At 40.1% G+C, this 22,365-nt stretch overlaps 1 protein-coding gene across 4 annotated transcripts; it reads left to right on the top strand.

Moving 5' to 3' along the window:
• Window positions 1–460: 460 nt before the first annotated feature.
• LOC135261264 (tubulin polymerization-promoting protein) lies at window positions 461–22,220 on the top strand. Of its 4 annotated transcripts, none has more exons than XM_064347401.1 (5): window positions 461–926; window positions 9,354–9,434; window positions 10,730–11,056; window positions 15,953–16,106; window positions 16,895–22,220. In XM_064347401.1, the coding sequence occupies exons 3-5, from the start codon at window positions 10,734–10,736 to the stop codon at window positions 17,087–17,089; spliced, it is 672 nt and encodes a 223-aa protein (XP_064203471.1). In that variant the 5' UTR covers window positions 461–926; window positions 9,354–9,434; window positions 10,730–10,733; the 3' UTR covers window positions 17,090–22,220. The 4 variants fall into 4 exon arrangements, with proteins under 4 accessions (XP_064203471.1, XP_064203461.1, XP_064203480.1 ...); XM_064347391.1 differs by having other exon boundaries at window positions 462–926; window positions 9,351–9,434; XM_064347410.1 differs by lacking the exon at window positions 461–926 and adding an exon at window positions 7,573–7,914 and having other exon boundaries at window positions 9,351–9,434.
• Window positions 22,221–22,365: the final 145 nt, after the last annotated feature.

Below are 22,365 nucleotides of genomic sequence, written 5' to 3'. Positions count from 1 at the left end.
GATTGCATTTCCTTTCAAATTTTGATTCACAAACTGCTTGTTTGTCTTTTTAAAAGTCTGTTTATAAGTCGTCTATGTTCCGTTTCAGTGCGCACTATTAAAAACGAGTAGCCTTATACACATCGCGTTACCAACTCCAGAAATTTTTGTTGCCAACATCATGCAGCTGATTTATACCAGCGCAGGGTAAAATAGCAAAAACAACAAACTACTGTAAATTAAATAAAATAAAATACGCGATGATGACCAAACAAAAAGACGGAACACGTTTTTATAACATTGCAAATCGATTACAGGTAGAGTAATGGATTTAACGGTTGCCTTAATACAATGAACATATTGTAAATAAACTACGGTGCTTAATAGGTTAGTGTGTATTCTCCGCAGGTCGGGTGCCTATACAGTACAGGTATGGAAAGATTTGCATTCGTTGTGATAGATCTAATCTAAAAATAATAATCTAACCTCGTGTGTAAAACAACTGTTTATTAGTGGTAGCTCACTCAACATACACGCTAAAGGTTTCGGAATGCACAAACCGTTAACTTGAAGACTTGCAAATGCTTCTGTTTCATGAGGAGGGAGTAAGGAAAGAAACAGACGCGACACCAAATAGAATTTCAATCCGTTTGGCGGTAAACGAAAATATTGTGTCTGGTCGTGCAAACGTTACATCATTAGCCTACACATTAGAACATGTAGCCTGCAGTCACTGCTCACCCATCATCAACTGACAAGACCACAGCCAATGAGAGCGCGAAATGTCTTTGGGCATCTTCCAGGGGTTTCCATCCTACCGTCAGACTCGAATTCTAGCAGCGCGACCAAAGTGAACGTTAACGACGTGTCTCTGATGCGCTGCACTGTGCGCTGTTATTCACGTTGATTCTGGATTGATTTAAGGCGACACAGTGAGCAAAAAACAGGTAATCAAATAATCTGTCATGTTTCAGGAATTTGTCATGTTTTATATTTGTGGCGGTTGTATTGCTGTCTACATGCGCTATTTATAGGGCCTGTTGCGAATGTTTTTGTTTATTTGTGTTTTGGCATGTCGTGGTAGTGTTTTATGTACTTGTGCGTTTCGCTTTCACTTGGCGCTAAAATATCAGGAAGCAGCTTTTTCAGTGTCAAATTCGATTATTTGTTGTCCTTTCTTTGCTTTGCATTGTCTGTTAACACCCATCTGGTTATATACAAGTGAATCTTTTTTCTTGTTTTGGTATTGATCAGGTTTTCCTTTCTTCAAAACGCAGTCATTTTCTGCCCACGCTCCCCTACAAAACGCGCTGAATACAGTGCTTCGATGAAACACCATTGGAGCGCTGGCCTCTGTAGCCGAAACGCGTTGAACAATAACAATGATCACGTGGACTCATTTTCCTCATCGTTCGGACAGATTCATTGCAATAGTCCAGTTTACGTAACTGGTCTTGCTCTGTTGTCTAACAGTCGCTTAACAACACGTTTCTGTGCGTTCCGTTTCGTGACAGAGGGCTTGTTTTAAACTACAGACAGAGAAAATAATCAATGACTCATTTTATTGTAATCGTTCCCTGGGTTATGTATACGTGCATGCATATTGCGTCTGACAGCGGAATGATTTCACCTGGAATACAGTGGTACTGAGATACAGTGGTCATGTATAGCCTATCGTATTCTCAAGCTCAGCGCAGCTGTGCAGTAAACATGGGTTGGTGCATGGAGTTAGTGTTTTTGGAAGATGCAGTTGCCTAGTGAAGATCCCTGGACTTGGGCCAAAACAAAGAGCAGCAGGTCTGCATTTCGAAGGAGTCTAAAAGTATCGCCCTCAACAAGTATCTGTTTCCTTTGCCCTGTGCTAAGCTAATGTCACATATGATGTGTGTGTGTGTGAGTGTATGTGTGTGTGTGTGTGTGTGCGTATGCGTGTGAGTGTGTGTGTGTTCGTCGTGCATGCACATAGTTATTTTCTGTGTTTAGTAATGGGGCGATATAGCTCAGGAGGTAAGCCCGATTGTCTGGCAGTCGGAGGGTTGCCGGTTCAAACCCTGCCCTGGGCATGTCGAAGTGTCCTTGAGCAAGACACCTAACCTCTAACTGCTCTGGTGAATGAGAGGCATCAATTGTAAAGCGCTTTAGATAAAAGCGCTATATAAATGCAGTCCATTTACCATTTAGTAATGGCATAGAAGCTACAGTACATGTCTTCTATACAGTTAATTATTTTTGGGTTCATTTTTAGACCTGGCTCTGTAAATGAATGCATGTGTATGTTCAATGCATTGGTTGACTAATATGTGGGGCTGGAGAACAATACTTGGATACTATCTGTCTTTATATCTTTTCTTTCTGTATCACCATGCCTCTTATACTCTGTAACACATTACTCACTAGGAAATTAAAATATCGAGTATTCATTGAATACTGAAGTACCCCCTGGGAAAATGTATTCTATTTTACTGATAAGTTCTGAAATATTTGTTGCATAATACATTTCTGAGAGGACTCTGTGCCAGGGAGGCAAGAGCTACCAATGGCCTAAAATCAGTTAGGCCAGCTCTGTCATTGATACAGGAAGTATTGTCTGATACTTTGATACTCCCCAGTTTTTCGTCATTATTTTCATGAGGAGTCCAGGCATATTCTAAAAGGCGCGCTACTTACACATGTGTTGTCAAGTATGATGGCCTCGAATGAATGTCAGTAGGACATTAGGGCAAGGGCTTCTGGTAAAAGTCAATGGGATAGTATCTACAGTAGTTAGGGGAAGGGTTGAATTCCTATGGATCATTACATTATCATTGTTGGCAGTGGACACACTTACTTGGGAAAAAGTCTCCAGTGTTGGAATACTGGAATGGAATACTGCTGCCCCCAGACATGATATTTTTGGGATTTTACTGTTATTTTTCTTTTAACTCTTGAGGAAGAGAGAGAGGTGAGGACATGTCTGAGTAGTTATAATAATTTAGATTCCCCCCATATGTTCATATTAAATTAGTTACACATGAAAAGAGAATGCAGTTACTCACTGAATTTGCCCCAGATTTCTTTGAGCCGGTGCAGAAGCCACTGGCTCCTGTCATGACCGATTACGCTCAGGATGTAAATTAGTGTATTTTGCCCATTCTTACTATAATATGCAAGTGCGGGTGCTTTTATCTGACCTACAACTAAAAGGTTACTTCTGACTTCAAAAGGTACCTTGGCTTCTATCTATTAACCAGAGGAAATTCAGTGATATCATGACCTGGGGCCCTGGAGCAAAGACACGGTATATGAATGGAAAGAAAAAGCTGTGTAGTAAAATGATAGACAGTCAGGTCACTCTGCAGAATTTGCAATGTCCTTTTCATGGGAAGTTACTTTTAAGATTAAAACTACAATAACACCTGCTTTTGATAATTTAACATGCTGCATTCTCCAAGAAATCAGCAAATCACCAAGACTTGCTGGATAGTTGGTACATTCTGATAGCTCCAGGTTGTGAATAACTACGTCCACAGTGAACAACAAGTTTTGATTTTATGTACAACTGACAAGAACAAAACAAATATAGGTTTGGTTAGTAGTAGTTAGGCGTATTCTTGTCCACGGTATGTCAAATTTACCTGCTGATGAACGTGGTATTGGTAAGCCAGTAGAGGATTCTCTGCTTTCTGAACCAAGTTTACCAAATCTCTTGTGTGCCATCTTTCACATGGCATGTTAAATGTACATCCTGACTTATTATACAGCATTTACTGTGTCCTGGTTAATCTGGCTCTCTGATATACTCCCTTCCAAGGACACATGTATAGGTTACTGAGAGGGGTATTTTAAGCATTGTACATTTCCCACAGAGGAAACAAGGCCCTGAGTGGAATTAGTTCAGATACGTGATACAACCAGTGTGGAAGGATAAGGAGCTGGTCCAGGGAACTCCAAAGACTAAAACTGTAGTGATGACATTGTTTTACTTGTGCAGTAGTTAGATTTGAAGGAAAAGGCATGTTACCATTGATGGATTTGTAAGTCATTAACTGTGTTAGGATCTGGCAAGAAAATGAATGAATTAACTAAAGAAAAATGGATTAACTGAATTAGGGAGTTATTTTTGGAAGTCAGATTAGGTGCATTGCAAAGTATGTAGCCTATCTGCTGATGAGCAACTGGAAGTAACAACCATCAACGGCCATACATAACCTGTATGTTGATGTGTCTGTGAAGCTTTGTAACATGCTCCCCTTTTACTGGAGCCCTGCGTGGTTTTTGAACATACGGAAGGATCTGTGAGTGTGAGCCAGTTTAAAATGTTCATGCTGCAGTTGATGTGTAAGTATTCCACATGTACCTGGGCCCCTGTATCAGCCTCCTTTGACATTAAAAAACTTTGCTTGCAGAGGCTGCTCCCAGGAGACGGGTCTTGTACTGCATGCATTCTTGCCTTAATTGAGGCGCAGTGTAGTGAATGCCTTAAGATCCTGTTGCCTGCTTACCATTTCTTTGGAAAACAAAAATGGAGAAAAAAAGGTGGAGAGCAGATTGTGTGAGTGAATATGTTCCAGCCTTCCAATATTTGGAACAGAAAGCTCATCCAAAGGTGGGCTGATGGGCTAAGTACACTGCAAGAAAGTCTGTTTTTATGAGTGTTTTTGTCTTGTAGTGAGACTTAAAATCTTATTTCTTTTACTCAAGTAGAAAATATTAGCATGTTTGAAGTTACGTGAAATTGTATTACCCCATTTACAAGTTTTGTAATGAGCCAAACTGTCTCACCTGTGCTTTATCCTCTCTGCAAAAATGTCAGAGAGCTCAAGTACAAAGTAGGGTTTCACATCCCATTGACTGTTTTCTAACATTCAATCCTGGAAGCCACTGAATATTTGAATGCCAAATTTTGAAAAATGACACTTCATTTCAAAATCCATGGCGCTCAAATACATAATAATAGCTACACTGTGTATGACATACTATAGGGGCTGTGGATTACGTAAGGCACTGTGGATTCCGCTGAGCTAGCAGTGTGATGCAATATGAGGAGATAGTGTGGAAGTGATCAGGAGATGACTTGAGGATAGCCTGTTACAGCACGCCCTTCTCAGCAGTGTGTGAACTGTTCTTCTGCTAGACCACAGACGGGCATGCTCTGGCATAGAGAGCCTGTAGTCCTGTTGGTATGACTGTGGCAGAAGTAAGTGGTATGTGTGAAAGCTGGGTACTGTAGTGAAGTTTACCACTCTTTACGCTGTTCTCTCTCACTGTGAAAGACCCTGGAGACTAATTTATGCTGCCACATTATATTGCTGCTCAGCAGATGCCTGTTTCCAAGGCTACTGTGGTAACAATTTTTTCCATGCCCTCCACTTACACTGCGGGATACAGTTACAACTTAAGTGCCTTGTATAAGAGTACACCAGCAGTCCATGCAAACTATGCATGTAGTGTGCTCAAGAGAATCACACCAAGCAGGGATTTGAACCCACTGGGGCCATAAGGAGTGCATGAGTGATGATGTCATCAGAGCTGCATAGGGAGCGGGGGGTGGGGCCTGATGGTTCTGGTGCTGCAAGATTGAGCATTTATGGCCTGAAGGCAGGAAGGCATTCCTGCACAAGGCCCGAGACGTCAGACAGGACCATGGAGAGAGCTGGGAACAGATGGGCGCACTGTATGCCAAGGGATCCTGGCACTGTGGGATGGGATTCATTCTCCGAGAGCTTCCCTGACCGTCGTGGGGTTTGGTTCTCACCCAGTCTTCTGCAATATTCAGCGTCAGTCTTGTTATTATTTGTACCTTGTGCTCGTGTATTCTAAAGGACGCATACGGCGTCGAATACTTCAGATCTAAAAATAAAATGAGTGGAAAGTAGGCCGATTATTATCCAAGCGCTGGACGGCACCGCACGTTTCCGCCCCCCAGGCAAAACATGCAAACATGCACTCATCTGCTCAGTTTGTTCTCCTGAGACTCACAAATCACTTCTCCTTCCTCCGCAGCTTATAAAACAGGCTCAGTGAACTAAACAAAACAGCAGAGCAATTTGTGCAAAAGCAGAGGATCTGCCAATATTATTCTTTTTTTATTCATGGAGAGGAAATAAAAAATGCATCAAATAATTTTAACTGCAAAATGAAATCATACATATGTATTTTAAATGTAATATATACAAAAATAATTTATTGTAATATAAATATATTACATATGCAAATATCAGAGTACACATGTAGTTTGATACAGTATACTCTGAAACCATAATCCTGGAGTCACTGATTATTAGTGAACATGAGAAAATATGGCAATGACATTATCAAGGTTCCAGGTGTTTTCTGAGAGGTTTGATTGAAGACTGTATGGATACTGAACATTCTATAGTCAATCATGGGGGGTAATGTTCGGCTGCAGCATGTGTCAGTCAAGGTAAACATGGTCTGGTTTTGGATTTGGTGTGAGTTGTACTGAATGCTTGTAACAGTTCCTGGGGCACTAAGGCAATGATTAGAGAGAGCATTGGAGTGCTTGACTGTAAAACAATGACTATGAAGAGAGGCCTTTGTCCTGGACAAAGGACAGAGGCTGTGCACTCTCCAGAACACAAAGGACTCCAAAGACGCCCCTTTTAAAGAGACAAGGGTGTCACAGTAAATAAACACAGCATTACAGAAACCTCCCCTGCATACTAAAGAGACACACATCTTCTGTATTTCACAAGAGCTTTCAATATTTTGATGCTTTGGTGAAAGAAATGAGCAGCGTGGCATAATTTGACAGAGTGCTTCTAGCATTAGGAAAACAATCACTCCTGTATCTAACTTGAAAAAAGCTGTCTGTTCTGGAATTATGTTTTTATGCCCCTTTACAGTCCTTTATATGGTTGTTCATGATAATTGAGAAAAATTTCAGAAAAATGAACATGAACATTACATCTTGTCAGTGAAAGCCTTCAGTTCTGTAGTTGCTTGTGAGTAACTAGCAAAGATTGTGGTTAGCAGAAAACCATGAAACATTTTAACTAGCTTACATTTTCAAGATGCCCAAAAATGTTAATAATTGATTTAAGGACATGAGACATCTCTCTTCTGTTAAAAAAAGAATACATTATCTTACTCTGACCCCTGTGTTGTAGTTGTAGTAATTCTGTGTGTAAGCCACAGCAGCCCTTGCACAGCATGTGACCTACTTCCTGATTCATGCTCTTACTCATAATGTGGTGTAGCCTGTGTGCATGATGTCAGCTTTGGGCTTGATTGCCTTTATAAGCCGTACATATTCTCCGGCTTTTTTTGTGACAGCTGCCATTCCTGCCTCTATGAATTCATCATGTTCGAATGCGCACCCCCCCCCCCCCCCTCCCTATGGTGACACTCTGCGATGTCACACTGCGCTGTTTGGGGGAACGGAGGGGACACCAGACAAAGCTGACACTTCACCGCACAATAGGGTCCCTGTGTCCCCACTCCTGAATGGGTATATTGACAGTGATTTATTATCTTTTGTTTGTTTTTGAATGAGAAACAATATATAAGTGTGTTCAATGAGTGACCACGTGTGTGCTTTTGTGTGCCCCATTCAGGGGTTCTGACAATAATGCCTGAAATTGATTCTTCTTTCTAAAATGGGAAATGTCCTATTGCTAACTCGAGTTCCACCCAAGTAGAGAGCGAAGGGGTGGGCTGTGTTTGCTGAATAAAAAAGATTGTCACAGATAAGAAAGCATGGGCCTCATTTGTACAAGAGAATGAGGGAAATAGTTTGCCTTACGGTGGTGTTGTGACAGCACTATTTCTGGTGTGAGCTTCATCAGTGAATCTGAGGTCAGTGGAGGTCTTGGTCTCGGTCTTTGGCACATGGACGGCTGCAGTCCAGCGGCAGGACAGAAGACTTCACGGCAGAAGGGGGAACTGCCCTTAGGCAGCCAGCTGGCTCTGACTGGAAGCCAGTGACTGAGACTTGTAAGTTTTACCATGGCAACACCGGCTCTGTGAGGCTACGGTCACGGTCTGGCCTGTACGATGGGAACGGTTGAAAGGTGAGCTTGGTTGGATTGATGTACGGTTGGAAATCCCACAATAAATTAGCAGGATATTTTGTTGCTCGTGGTTTGCTGTGTTGAGTATTGAGCGTGGGGAAGTGGGTTCAGTGAAGGGATCTTGCTGGCTCATCTCTCCTACATGGGTAGGGGGACATTGTTGGTATACCTAAAGGCAAAGTATTCAACCTATTTTATAACTGAGCTTCAAAAACACTTTCTGGAATGGGTATCTTCATTGAGTACCAATCAAAATATGAGTATATTAGCAAGTAGTGAAAATGCTTATTTGGGAATCAGTATACGGAAATGAAATGGTCTGTAGAATCTGTAACTCAGTGTGGAGTTGTGGTCGGAACTGGACCTGTTGTCTGAAGGTTACTGCTGTGACTCGGGTGAAGTGCTGCTTTTGTACCCTTATGGTTCCTCAGAAAGCATCCAGCTGTGTATAAACTATCTGGCAATGTTGACTATGTAAGTCACCATCGATATGAATAATATCATGTGCTACCAAGTGGCTTCTCAAAACCTGAACAGGCCTAAAGTAGGGTTCTATGAAGTAAGTTTGTTACATGAATATACAGTAGCCTATGTCTTGATATGCACTTCCTGTACTGTACGTTGCTTTGAAATAAAGGCACCTGCTAAGTGACTAAAATGTACTGTAAATATATCCTGTCTGCACAGCAATGTCCAACAGGAAGCAGAAGTCTTTTTATGGGGTTGTTGTCACAAATATTGCCTGTTACTAAAAGTTTTTGTATATAAGCTGCAGATCTATTTGGAATTTCATACAACTAAGATGATAAACAGCAGCCTTATTACTTCTCCATATAATAAAGGCCCCATTCATTGCATGCAGTACGTGAGTAGCCAAAGCCCGCTCCAGTGCTTACCAACTGCATGTGTATTAATTTATAGCTTAATTTGTTGGCAGGTCCATTTGTAACTAAAAGGGCAAGCCCTCAGTATTCTCAGGACTTGTTCTTGCAAATGCAGCACAGTTCCTTAACTTGGAAATTTATTCTGAAGTCTCTAACATGGCTGATAATTGAAGTCAGTTCAGGCCACTGCAGGTTTAGTGCTTGGGCTATGTGCCAGGCAGATAGAGACACCTGTATCAACGCATAAATAATGTGTCATAAATATTGTGATGTTGCAGTAGGGGAGGTATGAGTAGGATTATTTAAGTGAAAGTGAGAATACCAGATACTTTGTACTTTGGTTTCAGTGCATGCACATTCTCTCACTCACCCTCTGCCTTTCATTTTCTCTGTAACCTCTTACTTTCTCTCACATTCACAGACACGTGCTCACCTGTCTTCTCACGCTTATTACGGTTTGTCTCCGTTTCTTCAGCAGTGCAACGAGAAAGTGTAAAAGACCAGCAGTGAACAGTGAGGTGGGACAAACAGACGGCTGGACGGACACGGCGGGGCCACAGTGAGTATGCTAGTTGTGGTTATGCTGTATAGTAGTAGCACAGTGTCATTTTGTTAAGAGGTGCACAGTGAGTATGCTAGTTGTGGTTATGCTGTATAGTAGTAGTAGCACAGTGTCGTTTTGTTAAGAGGGCCACAGTGAGTATGCTGTTTGTGGCTATGCTGTATAGTAGTAGCACAGTGTCATTTTGTTAAGAGGTGCACAGTGAGTATGCTAGTTGTGGTTATGCTTTGTAGAAGTAGCAGCACATTGTGTCATTGTGTTAAGTGGGCCACACATGAGCATGGTGTTTACAAGTAGTAATGAATTGTAGTACAGTGTGATGGGTTGTGTTGATAAGGGAGTATCTGTAGTAGAACTGTATAGTAGTACAGCGTAGACTGTTGGTAAGTTATTATGGTGTCTACATTGGTGTAGCCTATTGATAAAGGGGCCACATTGAGTACAGTGTCTACAGTAGTGCTATATACCGTACATTATTCAGCATATAATGTTGTTAATTAACTGGGTTTGTAAGTACTGCTGTTAAACCTTTCAGTAAATAGATAATATTTCAGTGAATGGGTGCTGAAAAGATGATAAGTAACTTGCCTTGGATAAGTGTGTCTGCATTCTGACTATGACTCTGGAAAGAACCTGGCAGTTCATTCAAGTGCAGTTCTCACGTGGTTTCTCTTTCTGTCTGTCTCAACTCAGTACAGTTATTCAGAGCAGATCAGAGCTTAAGACAAGCACATTGCCGCTGGAGGTATCTGGTTCTTGGGATCTGCTCACACTAAAGAGTTCTACATAAAGAGATAGATTGGCAGAACAGTTTATACAGCATTTCTCTGTGTTCTGTGTGTGAAAGCAGCTAGAGAGAGGCAGCTAGAGAGAGCTGGAACTTCCTGGGGTCAGGGTAACCTGCTGTTTGTGCTGTCTTGGGCTGCTCTTTGCAGATGAGCCTGAGTTGGAGTTTGAGCTATAATCAAGAACGAAGTTATCCACAATAATTAGTCCTGTGTATCAATCACATACGAGAATGGAGAATGGGAATTTCTGGAATTACCGATCTGTTAACACAAGCTTTCTTTATGTATTTATGTTGTTATCTTCTTATGATCCAGGACAGCATAGTGTATGTTCCAGTTGAGAGTATATCTGTGCTAGTCTGGGTTTTATTTGCACTCATTAGTCAGGGTGGGTCCTTATAACAGATCAGGATTTTTGTCTAAAACACAGTTCACACTAGCTAAGTCAGACTGCATTGTTTCCTGGCGTGCGATATCACACTCTGCTGTTGTTTCTCCTCCCAGCGAAATGGCGGAGTTTAAAGTCCAAATGGCGAAACACCCCCAGCAGTCACCCCTCCGGGCCCCCAGCGAGCACTCCAGGGACCGGTCGACGAAGAGGCTCTCCTCCGAGTCCAACGGGACCAGCGAGGGCGGGGCGGGGGCTGCCACGCCCGTGGAGCTGACGGCGCTGGAGGAATCCTTCCGCCGCTTCGCCATCCACGGGGACACGCGCGCCACCGGCAAGGAGCTGCACGGCAAGAACTGGTCCAAGCTGTGCAAGGACTGCGGCGTCATCGACGGGAAATCCATCACGCTCACCGACGTCGACATCGTCTTCACCAAAGTGAAGTATGCCCGCTCGTCTTTACTTCCTGTTGGTTTAGGAGGAGCCAGGAGGGTGTAGTGAATGGGAAGCTAAGCTTCTGTTAAGGCCGTGATACACGGGCAGTATTATAGATGGTCAATATTACGTGTAAGAAGGACTGAGATAAGCACAAAAGTCAAAGAGGATAACATAGCAGGCACCAAGAAATTCACTTATGGTGAAAAAATACTATTGGTCACTGTTGGTGCTCAATATCTGTCATTATCAATATTTGATACTGACATTTAACGAAAACCTGTTCTATTAATGAAGTGATAATTGCAAATGGAGTACATGAATCAGTGTTTCCCATATTTCCCAATTTACTCAGTATAAGAAACCAGAGGTGACCTCACAAGGCTCAGAACAGTGTTTGTAGTATTGGGTTCTGTGACAACATGATATTAATTCACAATAACCAACAATTGCGTTTAATAGTGCACATTGCATGAATTATTTTGGGAGATCCATGTTTTTTGTAATGGGACAAGCTGTCACCTCTTGTATTATGGGGGATGTGCTCTGGTTGCAGGAACAGTTTAAACATATCTCAGCTTCTCTAAAACTGATCCAAGGTTAGTGTGTTTAAATACAAATGGTAGAGAGCTAATAGAACATTAATGAATAAGCAACTGTCAGTGGTTACTTTAAGAACAGCAGTGAGTTGTGATCTTCTTTGTCTTGTGTATTTTTACACACTGCCTCCGCTCAGGTCTATAAAGCAGCAGTGAAACACATAGATTTGTTTCTTCCCTGGCTGAGCTTTAAATAAAGATTATTCTGCATGACGGCATCAGAACAGCGAGGCCTGGAGAGAAAGGTCAGGCCTTTTGCTCTGGGCCAGTGACTGCGGCTTATTGCACTCGGGGAGATTATTTAATGCATATTAATTTATGTGAAGAAATTAACTTGAAATACTGCTTGGATGTCAAAGAAAGGTTCTGAATTGGCATGCATTCCTTGTCTACGAGGCCCTCGCTTTCCCACACAGCCTCCAAACTGAAGTTCCTCTGTGGATGTTTTACTTAAGATAGCTGTGATTGGCATATACAGTAATGTGGTCGTACCTGAATTACAGAGCCCATGCAGTGTCACTGTGGGCTGATCAATAAGTACTGAAGGGATTTCTTTGACAGTGGAGTCAAATTCACCAAGAAACTGGAGGAAAATATAATCAAACTGAGGAGGGTATTAGCAAACAGTGTGGGATGGTGTGGGAGATGGCACTTATTATAAAGGTATGCAAACAGGGTTGTTGGTGGTACACCCACCTAAATCATTCTCATTGGGGCAGAGGGCTTCCCTTTTCAAGAGAAACAGGTAACACTTCCTTTTATTGTCTCCTAAGTACTAGGTATTTACCAGGGAAATATATGGTAAGGATAGCACATAATTTGGTAATTAGCTTTGGTAAAAAAAAAAAAAAAAGGTTAATTTTTTCAAACTCTAAAAAATGCTGCCTTTCCATGGAATGCAAATCTGCATCGACTGGGACACAATATTTCAATGGAAGTCATGTGACCTCACTATGTCAAGAAAGAGCATTAAAGAGCCCACAGGCCCAAGGTCTATTTTTGATTTACATATTTGGCAGACATCCTAATCCAAAGGCACATTGAGAGCCTGTCTTACATTGCTTTCATTTCATGTTCTCCCTCTCCTATTCTGTGCCTTTATTAATTATAACAGATGTAGTTTTGCATTTATTCATCAGTAATTGTGTGTCAACAGGGATTTCAACCCATGCCCTTAAGGCACAAATCCATTGACCTACTGCTTTGAGTTTCTTCCTTTCGCACCCAAGCATTGTGAGGTTATTTCTCTGGGCAGTAGGACAGTAGGATCCTAACAAAGCCATGTACGTTACAGAGCCGGGATTCAGAGAGAGGCAGGATTCTTGTGGGGGAGGGGAGGCGCTATAAACTGTTTCTTTTGCTGAGCGTGAGCAGTAGAGTGGGCGGCATTGTAGACTTTCAAATATGCTCCTTCTTTTAAATCAGAGTTTTAGATCTACACATTTTCATTGCCAAAATGAATGTCCGTCTAGGTGAGGCAGCAGTGTTGATTTTACCTCTGCTACGTATATAAGCCTTGTGCTTTTTGGGATACAGATGCGTACCCTTGAAATGCTTGCCCTGTGCTGTTTTTTCTGGCATCACATTTTTTGATGTGATTGCCATGTTTTTTAATGAATCAATGTATTGTACGATAATACAATAAACAAATTCATTAGTGAAGGATGTATAACAATTCTCTTGACTACATTACAGTTACCTTGAAAAATGTGATCATTTAATAGTCCAATATAGGAAGATTCATTTGGAGGATTCACCTGATTGATACTCATATAATGACATTTTATTAGTGGATGACAGTGTGCTGCAACAGTTGTGGAACTGAGCATGCCTAATCATCCATAGATTGTTAAATGTAAAAATAATGATGTCTTCATAATATTTATTTTTAAATTTTATTGTACAGTATATTTCAGTAGAAAGAGTATAGAATACTCATACTGTGAATGTGGCTTCACCCATTTAAGGGTTCATGAAGCCTCTGTACCATCATTTCTCTGCATCTTCGACTCCATGTCTGACTGCATACGTGGTACTCTACTCAGACAAAAGGGACAAGGGCAGAAGATGATGCTGCTTCTTAAATGAGAACTTTCTAAACTGTCTTACATGCTATATCATAAGCAGTGTCCGTATACTGTTAACTCTACTGCATTTAAATGTCAAATGTGTGTTTTTGCACTTCAATGTGTAAGTGAATTTGTGCACAGAACTGCGCTAAAGCACACAGCTGGTCACGTCCAGCTGAGCCCTCTTCATTGTGCAGGTTCACTCATCCTTATATTATATGGATGTATTACATGGAGAGCCTGCCTTCCCAATCCAGACTATCCAGATGATATAATAATCTTCAGACCTGCACAGCGCCTGGTCTGAAGGACAGCATGTGAAAAAGCAGATAAAATCTCCACCATCGTATCTCAAAAATGGAGAATGAGCTGCTGGGTGGCTCATCCTGTTAATACACAGGTCCACTATGGATTCAGCTCCAGACTGTGCCAGTGCTGACTGTGTCTCACATTATTGCACCGCGTAGTTGCAAATAGTATCACCCAGGGAGGGTGGGTTTAAGTGAGAGGAGTTGTCTCTGTCTGATCACAGACCAGCAACCTCAGAAACCCTCTGATCAGTCGGGTGCCTGCAGTCTGCCTGCACCAGATGAGCAGGAAGTGCCACTTTCTGACACAGTGTGTGGTTGGCTCAAATGGTGGACTGTGGAACGAGGAGATAACTTGCTTTTCAGCAAACTCCAAAGATTTACTGGAGTTTGCAGTTATGAGATCAAGAAGTACAACTGTGTTAGGGTTAAAATGTGATTCCTGTTTTTTTTAATGAATCAATGTAGTGCATAAGTGAGTGAGTAATAAGTGAGTAAATTATAAAATATAGACACAATAAATGAGAGATTTGAAGATAAGATATTACAGAACATTACACATAGGTAGAGGTGAGCAATTGCATTCTTCTGCTGGGGAGAGATAGTATTGGTAAAACCAGTCTGGAGTCTAGGTTCTCTGTATTTCTGGATATCATCCCTGTGAGTGTTCACTCTTTCAATTATACTGCAATGATTCTCAGGATTTTGAATGCCACTGGCTCGCAGTAGAACTGGGGGATACCACTCCAGACCAAACTGGACAGTAAACATTTTTTTTTTTTAGGGACTGTCTGGTCTGTCTAGCTTTCGTGCAATAAAACAATAAAGGCAAATCAACTGCAGAACCTGCAGTAAAATTGTATTTGGAGATTGTGTTTGCTTTTAGAATGATCATGGTCGTCCATGATGTTTGATTCGTAAATAGTTGTGATGCCTTGGCATTCACCTCAGAATGCAATTTAAGGAAGCGGATTTACAGTAGAGGCAAACACGTCCTGATATCCAGCTTGCCAGCTGAAAGTATTAGAATTTCACATCTGACACTGCACAGTGTGGAACAGAGCAAGAGGAGTGCGCCTCTAAAGGGTTCAACACCAAGCGATCGCCCAAACAAAACCAGTCACTGAAGAAGTCAAATTAATAATAAACCCAAACAGGCGTGTTTACCACGGCGTGTTGCTATGACAGCCGGTAACCCAGGGTAACAGCAGGCGCAGTGGACTTTTGTTTAGGTGATTTATCTCCACGGCAATGGCTGTTTGTATTTGTGTTACTATGCGATTTTTTAAACATAGACATGAAGTGTCGCACAGACAGACTCAATAGATTTATGTCCCCTTGATGTGAGAAATGTCTTTGATTGGAGTGTGGCTGAACTTTAAGCCGAAGAGGCATTGGGGAGAACAGCAGGACACAGAATACAGAGCGCTGGCAGTCATTTACCCCAGCAGGACAGGCTTAAGAAATAAAGTACTGATGAGCACAGTCACCTTTTAAAACAACTGTCCATACAACATTCCAGCAATGGCTGAATCCCAATGCTGAATATGAGCAAACGATTGTTTTTTCGGACTTAAATATGCTTTTGAGGAGTTTGTCAGATCACACATGGGCACGAGTACAATACAGTCAGTGCTCACAAACATCGCTGGGAAAGTCAGCTCTTATGAGAAGCTGCTCTGAAGTGGCCTATTGGCTAATTCTAAACCAAATAGGTCATAGTGTGGTTTTGATGTTTGTGTTCTGCCTGAAAGGTTTTGTGATAAGGTTTGAGAGTAAATATAAAAAAGTAAAAAATTCATATTTTTGTTCCAATCAAGCCCATAACATTTGTGTATGCAATGGCGTGTAAAGTGTACCATGTTGACTTGGCTTTTGTTTGCGTCCTTGTTAATCCTATCTAATCTCTGGTCCTTGTCACTTTTCAGGAATAAATCCTGTCGCACCATTACTTATGACCAGTTCAAGGAGGCGCTTGCGGAGCTGGCCAGGAAACGATTTAAGGACAAGACTGGAGAGGAGGCTGCTGAGGAGGTCTTCAAGATGGTGGAGGGGAAATCGCCCATTATAGCAGGAGTCACGGTAAAGTCCTGTACCTTATTTCATCATATTAGATTTACATAGTATACTTAGTCGTTCTTTTATTGATTTTGCAATTAAGTCTTTTCTATGCATCCTTAATATATTATTGGTAAAATATATTACAGGAAAATACATCAAGCTTTGCATCAGATTATGGAGCTGAGACTTACATCTAGAGACTATGGTTGCACTTCCAACAATTCTGATTAGCTACAGTATCTGACTACAATTGGTGATTACATTTATTTTAATGTCTATGAAGACAGGCTATTTATTATGTATATTCCAAATGCATGTTTTTAGAATATGGCTGACCCATAATGGTCAGAATGCCCTGATTCAGTGCAGTGATGGGAATATTGCTTCCACCATGTGGTGAGCATTACGACTTGATCAGATCTTCACTAGAATGGTTATTCTGTAGCTTGAATGCTAGCATGTTGTAGCATGTTGAAAGTTTGCATAAGATAGTACTTCCCTGTTATATTTTTGTGACGGTCGCCAACTATAGTGGGTGTAACAAATGCCACGGGTAGGGTGGAACACTTATGAGCAGTTTGGCTGTGAGATATATTTCTTACTCAATGTTAAAAAGGTTTGTTATAAATGAGAATGAAAAGCATAAAAGGAATTTTGGTAGTCATGTGTTTAAGACCATGGTGTTAGCTGTGGAATATGGCCATATGGATGTCTTCAGTGAAATGGTAGGGCATTGCAGTGAACACACTACAGAAGTCAGGGTAAGGTTCCCAGCACTACATCTTCCTTTCTTGTCTCTTCCTAACCAGAGAGCTGTTGCTTCACCGACTGTGTCGCGTCTGACAGACACCACCAAGTTCACCGGCTCCCACAAGGAGCGTTTTGACAAGACGGGGAGGGGAAAGGGCAAGGCGGGCCGAGTGGAGCTGGTGGACACATCCGGATATGTCTCTGGATACAAACACGCCGGTTCGTATGAGAAGAAAGTTAAATCCCCCAAATAAGCCGACGTGAGGGGGAAAGATGGAAGGCAGCAGATAAACAAAACAGCCATTGTAATTGTTTTCTAAAAACTTGGTGAAAGCACAGAAAAGGGACCGGATGTCATATTTTCACTTCGTCTACCTGTTTTCTGTTATTGGTGAGTGAGACTTTGTGAGCATCTTTGCTCCTCTGATATGTGAGAACTGGAATATCATTTACATTCGCTCTAACAAAGACACCACCGGCCACTACATTCCTTACAAGCAGCATATTACTGGCAAGCTTTCATTGAGCCACCAAGGTCCATGAAAATGCAGACAGAGTACATTAAAGTGATATTATCATTTGGGGAAATAGAAATGTTAACAAGCTATAAATAGCATTATGCCGAGTGAAAATTAGATAAAGACAAAATATAGTCTTCTGACTGAGAAGGTTAGCTGTGTAAAGACTGCACTTTTGCTTTGTTTTTGATAATGGCTTTTTTCATTTATTCATAAATTGTCCTCGTTTCATTTATTTTACATAAAGGAGATCTTTAACAGCAGACATTGAAGAGCACACAATGTGATACCCTTTCTGATTATTTTTTCTTATTTGTTTCTTAACACTTGTGTCTTCCTAGTGTAGTAGATGTAGGGTATCTTGAGACCAATATTTTACATTTTTCTCAACTGTGTCTCCCTTTGAGATAGTGAAGTGTACTGTATTTGTCATATAAATTATAAATATTGTCCTTTTCTAATATCAAACTCTCTATGAATATTCCAAATTGTGGATGCATTTTTTGCCCTCAATCTACTTTACCAATTTTGAACTACTACATTTAAATATTGATTGAATATTCAGATACAGAAGTGTACATTTCTTTAATCTGTGCTAATTGGAATGATTTACGTTATAATTATCTTTATGTAAAAAAAAAAAAACATAACTGTGTTAGCGTTATGTCTTAAGCTTCTCTTTTTTATTAGCAGAACTTTTAATTGTTATGCCAGCTTATTTTGGTGCTGTATAGCCTATTGATTTGTGTATAGTGGCAATGTGGAAAAAAGAAAATTAATGTATCCTATTTGTATACCCCCTTTTTATACTCCGTTCATATTTTTTCAGTAAACCAGCTGAACAAGTTTTTATGTTATGTAAACAGGTTATATAATAACACGAATCTCGCCAATATTCTACACACAGAGGACGATGTTAACAGGACTTTTCTGTATGGCAGAAAACAGTAAAATAGTAATGAAAGTGATGTCAAGTAGTATAGTGTCAAAACTTGTCAACACTTAGCAACAATATCATGCCATTATATGTAGTACATATATAGAGGGCCATGCAGACACCTTTTGAGGGACAGGTACTCAAAGTGAGAAAATGGCACACCAACCTAGAAAACACACAGTTAGTGTACAGAATATATTTTACCAAAATGAATGAATTAAAATTAATGACAGCAACAATAATCATACAAATATTATATTTTTATCTAATCAAAAGGGCACATTGGCCACTTGGGGCAAAAAGAGCAGGTGCTTGGGACCTCTGAGATACTTGACTCACTGGTCAACTAAACAAGGTATGAACCATGGATAGTAAAAAAGGGATAGGAAACGTGTGGAGACCTGAGAGGAGCTCCACCAATCATAGAGCATGTTTATTATGGAAGGGATCCCAGAAGTACAGCTGGAAAGAATCCACCAATTACTGCTGCCATTGGTCTGTACTGTGTTATCAACATTCTCTGTGACTGGTGGACCTGAAACGGACTTTCCAAAGTCAAAATACTATCAAAACCGATATAAAGAAAGGTCAGAACAAAGTAAAACAGTTTGCAGAAGAGGGTGAAGAGACTGAAATTGGGATGTATCATTTTGAAACTCATGATGTACAAAATGATTATGAATATTGTAATCATGCCACAATTACTTAGCTGATTATTTGAATTAATTGCGTTACTAGTCTTCAGTAATTATTCTTGGTCCTTAAAGTTTTCACATCACAGTTGTGAACATTTCAACCTCCATTCCTGATGTCCTTGTATCTTGGGGGTTTTAGAAAGACATGGAATTATATATGCATATGTACATGAGCTGAGGTGTTCACTTGATTGTACTTAATTCTCCTTTTCTTGATATCTGATTGGCTTACTCCTTAATATATTGATGGTACAATATATTGCTAGAACAAAAATGCTTTATATGTGGTAGAATTTTAAAAGAAGCAAAACACGGACTGCTCTTACTGGTATTCGTGTTTGTTCTGTGTGCATCATATGTGTTGTATTACGTGATAAAGATGTGTTCTGTATATGCACCTTATGTGGTTTAGTGTAAACAAAATCTTCTGAGGATGATGAGATCTTAGTGCCAAAACTACGTGATGGTCTTGGAGAACAGACCGAATCTGCTTTATCACACTGAAAAGGTCACATCTTGGTGATTGCATCAGCCTTACATCAACTGTGAAGTATCATCAAAAGCAGAATGTCACAAACCCTTACACCGGGAATTTTGGGTAGTGAAGTCCAAAGCTTGAGATATTGCACTTTGTTTTGCAAGCTTCAGGCTCCACTGCCAGTGAAAATGTTTTATGGTATTCTGCACTATAAACGCACCCACAGGTCTCTGAGGAAGAAAATTTTGAGAGGGAATGATGTGGTTGATTGGTTTATTTATTTTATCCAGCTTGTCTTACCTGGTTTGGCTGTACCTTCTGCCAATCTAGGTCTGGCTTTTCCTTTCGTGCAGAACTGTGCCACGCAATGCTGAGGGCACGACTGATATTGCTTTCCTTAATATTTTTTCATTTGCTATTTTTCCTCAGAAAATGGTATCCAGCTGTTTATGGATACTAATTATGCACATAAGCAGTACTGAACATAGGTTGAAGAAATAGAGAAATGTTTTTGTTTGAAAACAATCTTTTACCAGGCTTTTACAACTGCCACCACTACACATTATATATACAGCAAATTTTACCAGCACATACTTTAAAATGAAACATATCACAAACCACAATGTCTTATGAAATCCAAATTCCGTGATTAAGTTTTGTAAGTTTAAATGAAAACCCAAGGTTGGTTTACATTCAGGCATATAGAGTAAATAATTATTCCCTTTTCAGGCAAGTAATAGTTATGCAGTGTGGTTCTACCTTTTGTGACTGAAATTGGTCCATAAATAATGAGATCTTTAGAGAGGTGCTAGACTTCAATCAAAACACCTGAATGGTGAATTGCTCAGTATTTCGATCACATGGTCACATGCGTTTATTTAGCATAAGTAATCCCATTATGTAAGTAAAAACTGAATTGGAATAAAGATCTCAGTGGCACTGGGGTTGCAGTGTTTGCGTTGGTTTGGGAAATACCAGAATATGACCTAACATATTATTGATTAAATGCCTCTTTAAATTGTCATGCAACCTAACTTTGCCAGCTTTCATAATCTAGATTTATGTTCTAATTTTTGCAAGATTTTAAATAAAATGGTTGTAATAGTGGGCTAATGGTTCAGGTGATCGGTGAAGTTGATGGTTGGTGCTGTGATTCTCAGATGAGGCAATGTCTTTGTTTACCTGAGTACAGTACTGCCCTGAGTACCAGAATTGCATCAGCAAATAGCAAATGTACAATATTTGCTATACTTAAATTCTGCACGTTGCTCTGGTAATGTACCTTTCCTCACAGCAGCCCTTGGAAATTTTTGGGGTTCTGAATTCTCTCAGGATTTGATTATTACCAAAATTGTGACCACAAGATTTTTTTAATGCATGTACTCTCCTCCGAAGCAGATGGTTTTGGCCAATGCTTCTTATCACGAGGCTACTCAGTCTGGCACAGACTTGAGTAGGAGGAAGGCACTTCACATGCAGCTCAGCAAGTAGACTTGTGGACACTCAGTCGACCAGCAAGAAGCTGTCGTCCCTCAGATCCCTCAGCATCCCTTTGAGCCGCTAGCACAAACTGTCCACCATCCTGAAGGTGGCTGGTCCAGATTCAAAATATATGTTTTAAATGATCAGATGTTTCACGGTTTCATTCAAAATCAAAAACACCATATTTGTGATCTGGAGATAACCATATTGGCATTTGCAGATCCTGAAATAATTATATTGTGATCACAAGATAGCAAACTAAAAATGTTAATTTACCAAGGGCTCAATGAGCCATCAAGTGGAAATACTCATAAATGAATAACATAATACTGTGAGTAACTCATTTTATGTGTATGAAATTAACATTGACAGACCAATGTCTTACTGAAGCTCTTTGCCATATTCTAATTAGCAGCATCAGAAAATGTATAAATGAATAATTAGAAACAGATTTGGAGTGCCCTCAAAACAAGGAAATTAAAGTTTTACATTAAAATAAAAAGCACAATTTGTTCTCAAATAGTGTATTAAATGAATTATTGTAATTACAAGTGAAATATGATTAAATGAAATATACAGCTCCATTTCCTTCACTTTCAAAACTGAAGTGTAGTTGAATGACTATGGTGCTGTTACTTCTATAGGTGGAAGTAAACATCTGGATCCTACCTAGAGTTATAGCAGGGTAAAATGTTAGACTGTTACAGCATTTATATGGGTATACAAGGAGTTCAAAGACTAAGATAGCTGAGAGAGGTTATACTTTTATAGGAAATATATTTTTCAAAATTTCCGTGACAAACCTTTTCGTACTTAAACATTCTGTCCAGATTTGTTAAAGAGATAGTTCCATTTCTGAAGATGTTTCATGTGACTTTGGTTTTAGTGTAGATTTTCAATTGGCCCAGACAGTATTTGTGTGCGATGAAGGATACTTTAGATTCTAAGGTCCAATTGAAAAACACACAAAAACCAAAATAATGTAAAAATAAATTTAAATTTTCATCTCCAAAAAACTGAACTATTCCATTCCATTCGTGAAATTTATTTTTAATGACATCATCCCAAACAAGCAACCATCTTGTGCAGTATTTGTTTCAGTATTTCAAGTATAATTTGATGTTACCCGTGTGCTTAATGCCGAATACTGTGTAAATTTTATTTGGAGTAATATTGTCTTTTATTACAAAATTTCCTTTTATGCTGTCGTGCCCTGGTGCATGCAAAGTGTTTTTGACATTGTCCTTTGCAATAAAGTTAGATCTTTAATATCTATGCCTATTTCTGTCTTGTGGTGTTTTTAAAATGGCAACTGCAACTCATTTTATGAAATGCTTGCTTGTCAGTCTCCAATAGCAGTAATCAGCTGATTTGACAGAATTACTTTTGAGAATCTGGGTACATTGAGGGTCCTGTAAAA

This window comes from Anguilla rostrata, chromosome 1 (assembly GCF_018555375.3).
Source record: "Anguilla rostrata isolate EN2019 chromosome 1, ASM1855537v3, whole genome shotgun sequence".
Taxonomy (NCBI): Eukaryota; Metazoa; Chordata; class Actinopteri; order Anguilliformes; family Anguillidae; genus Anguilla; species Anguilla rostrata.
Note: the sequence above shows the minus strand (reverse complement) of the source record. Positions and strands in the feature narration are given on the sequence as shown.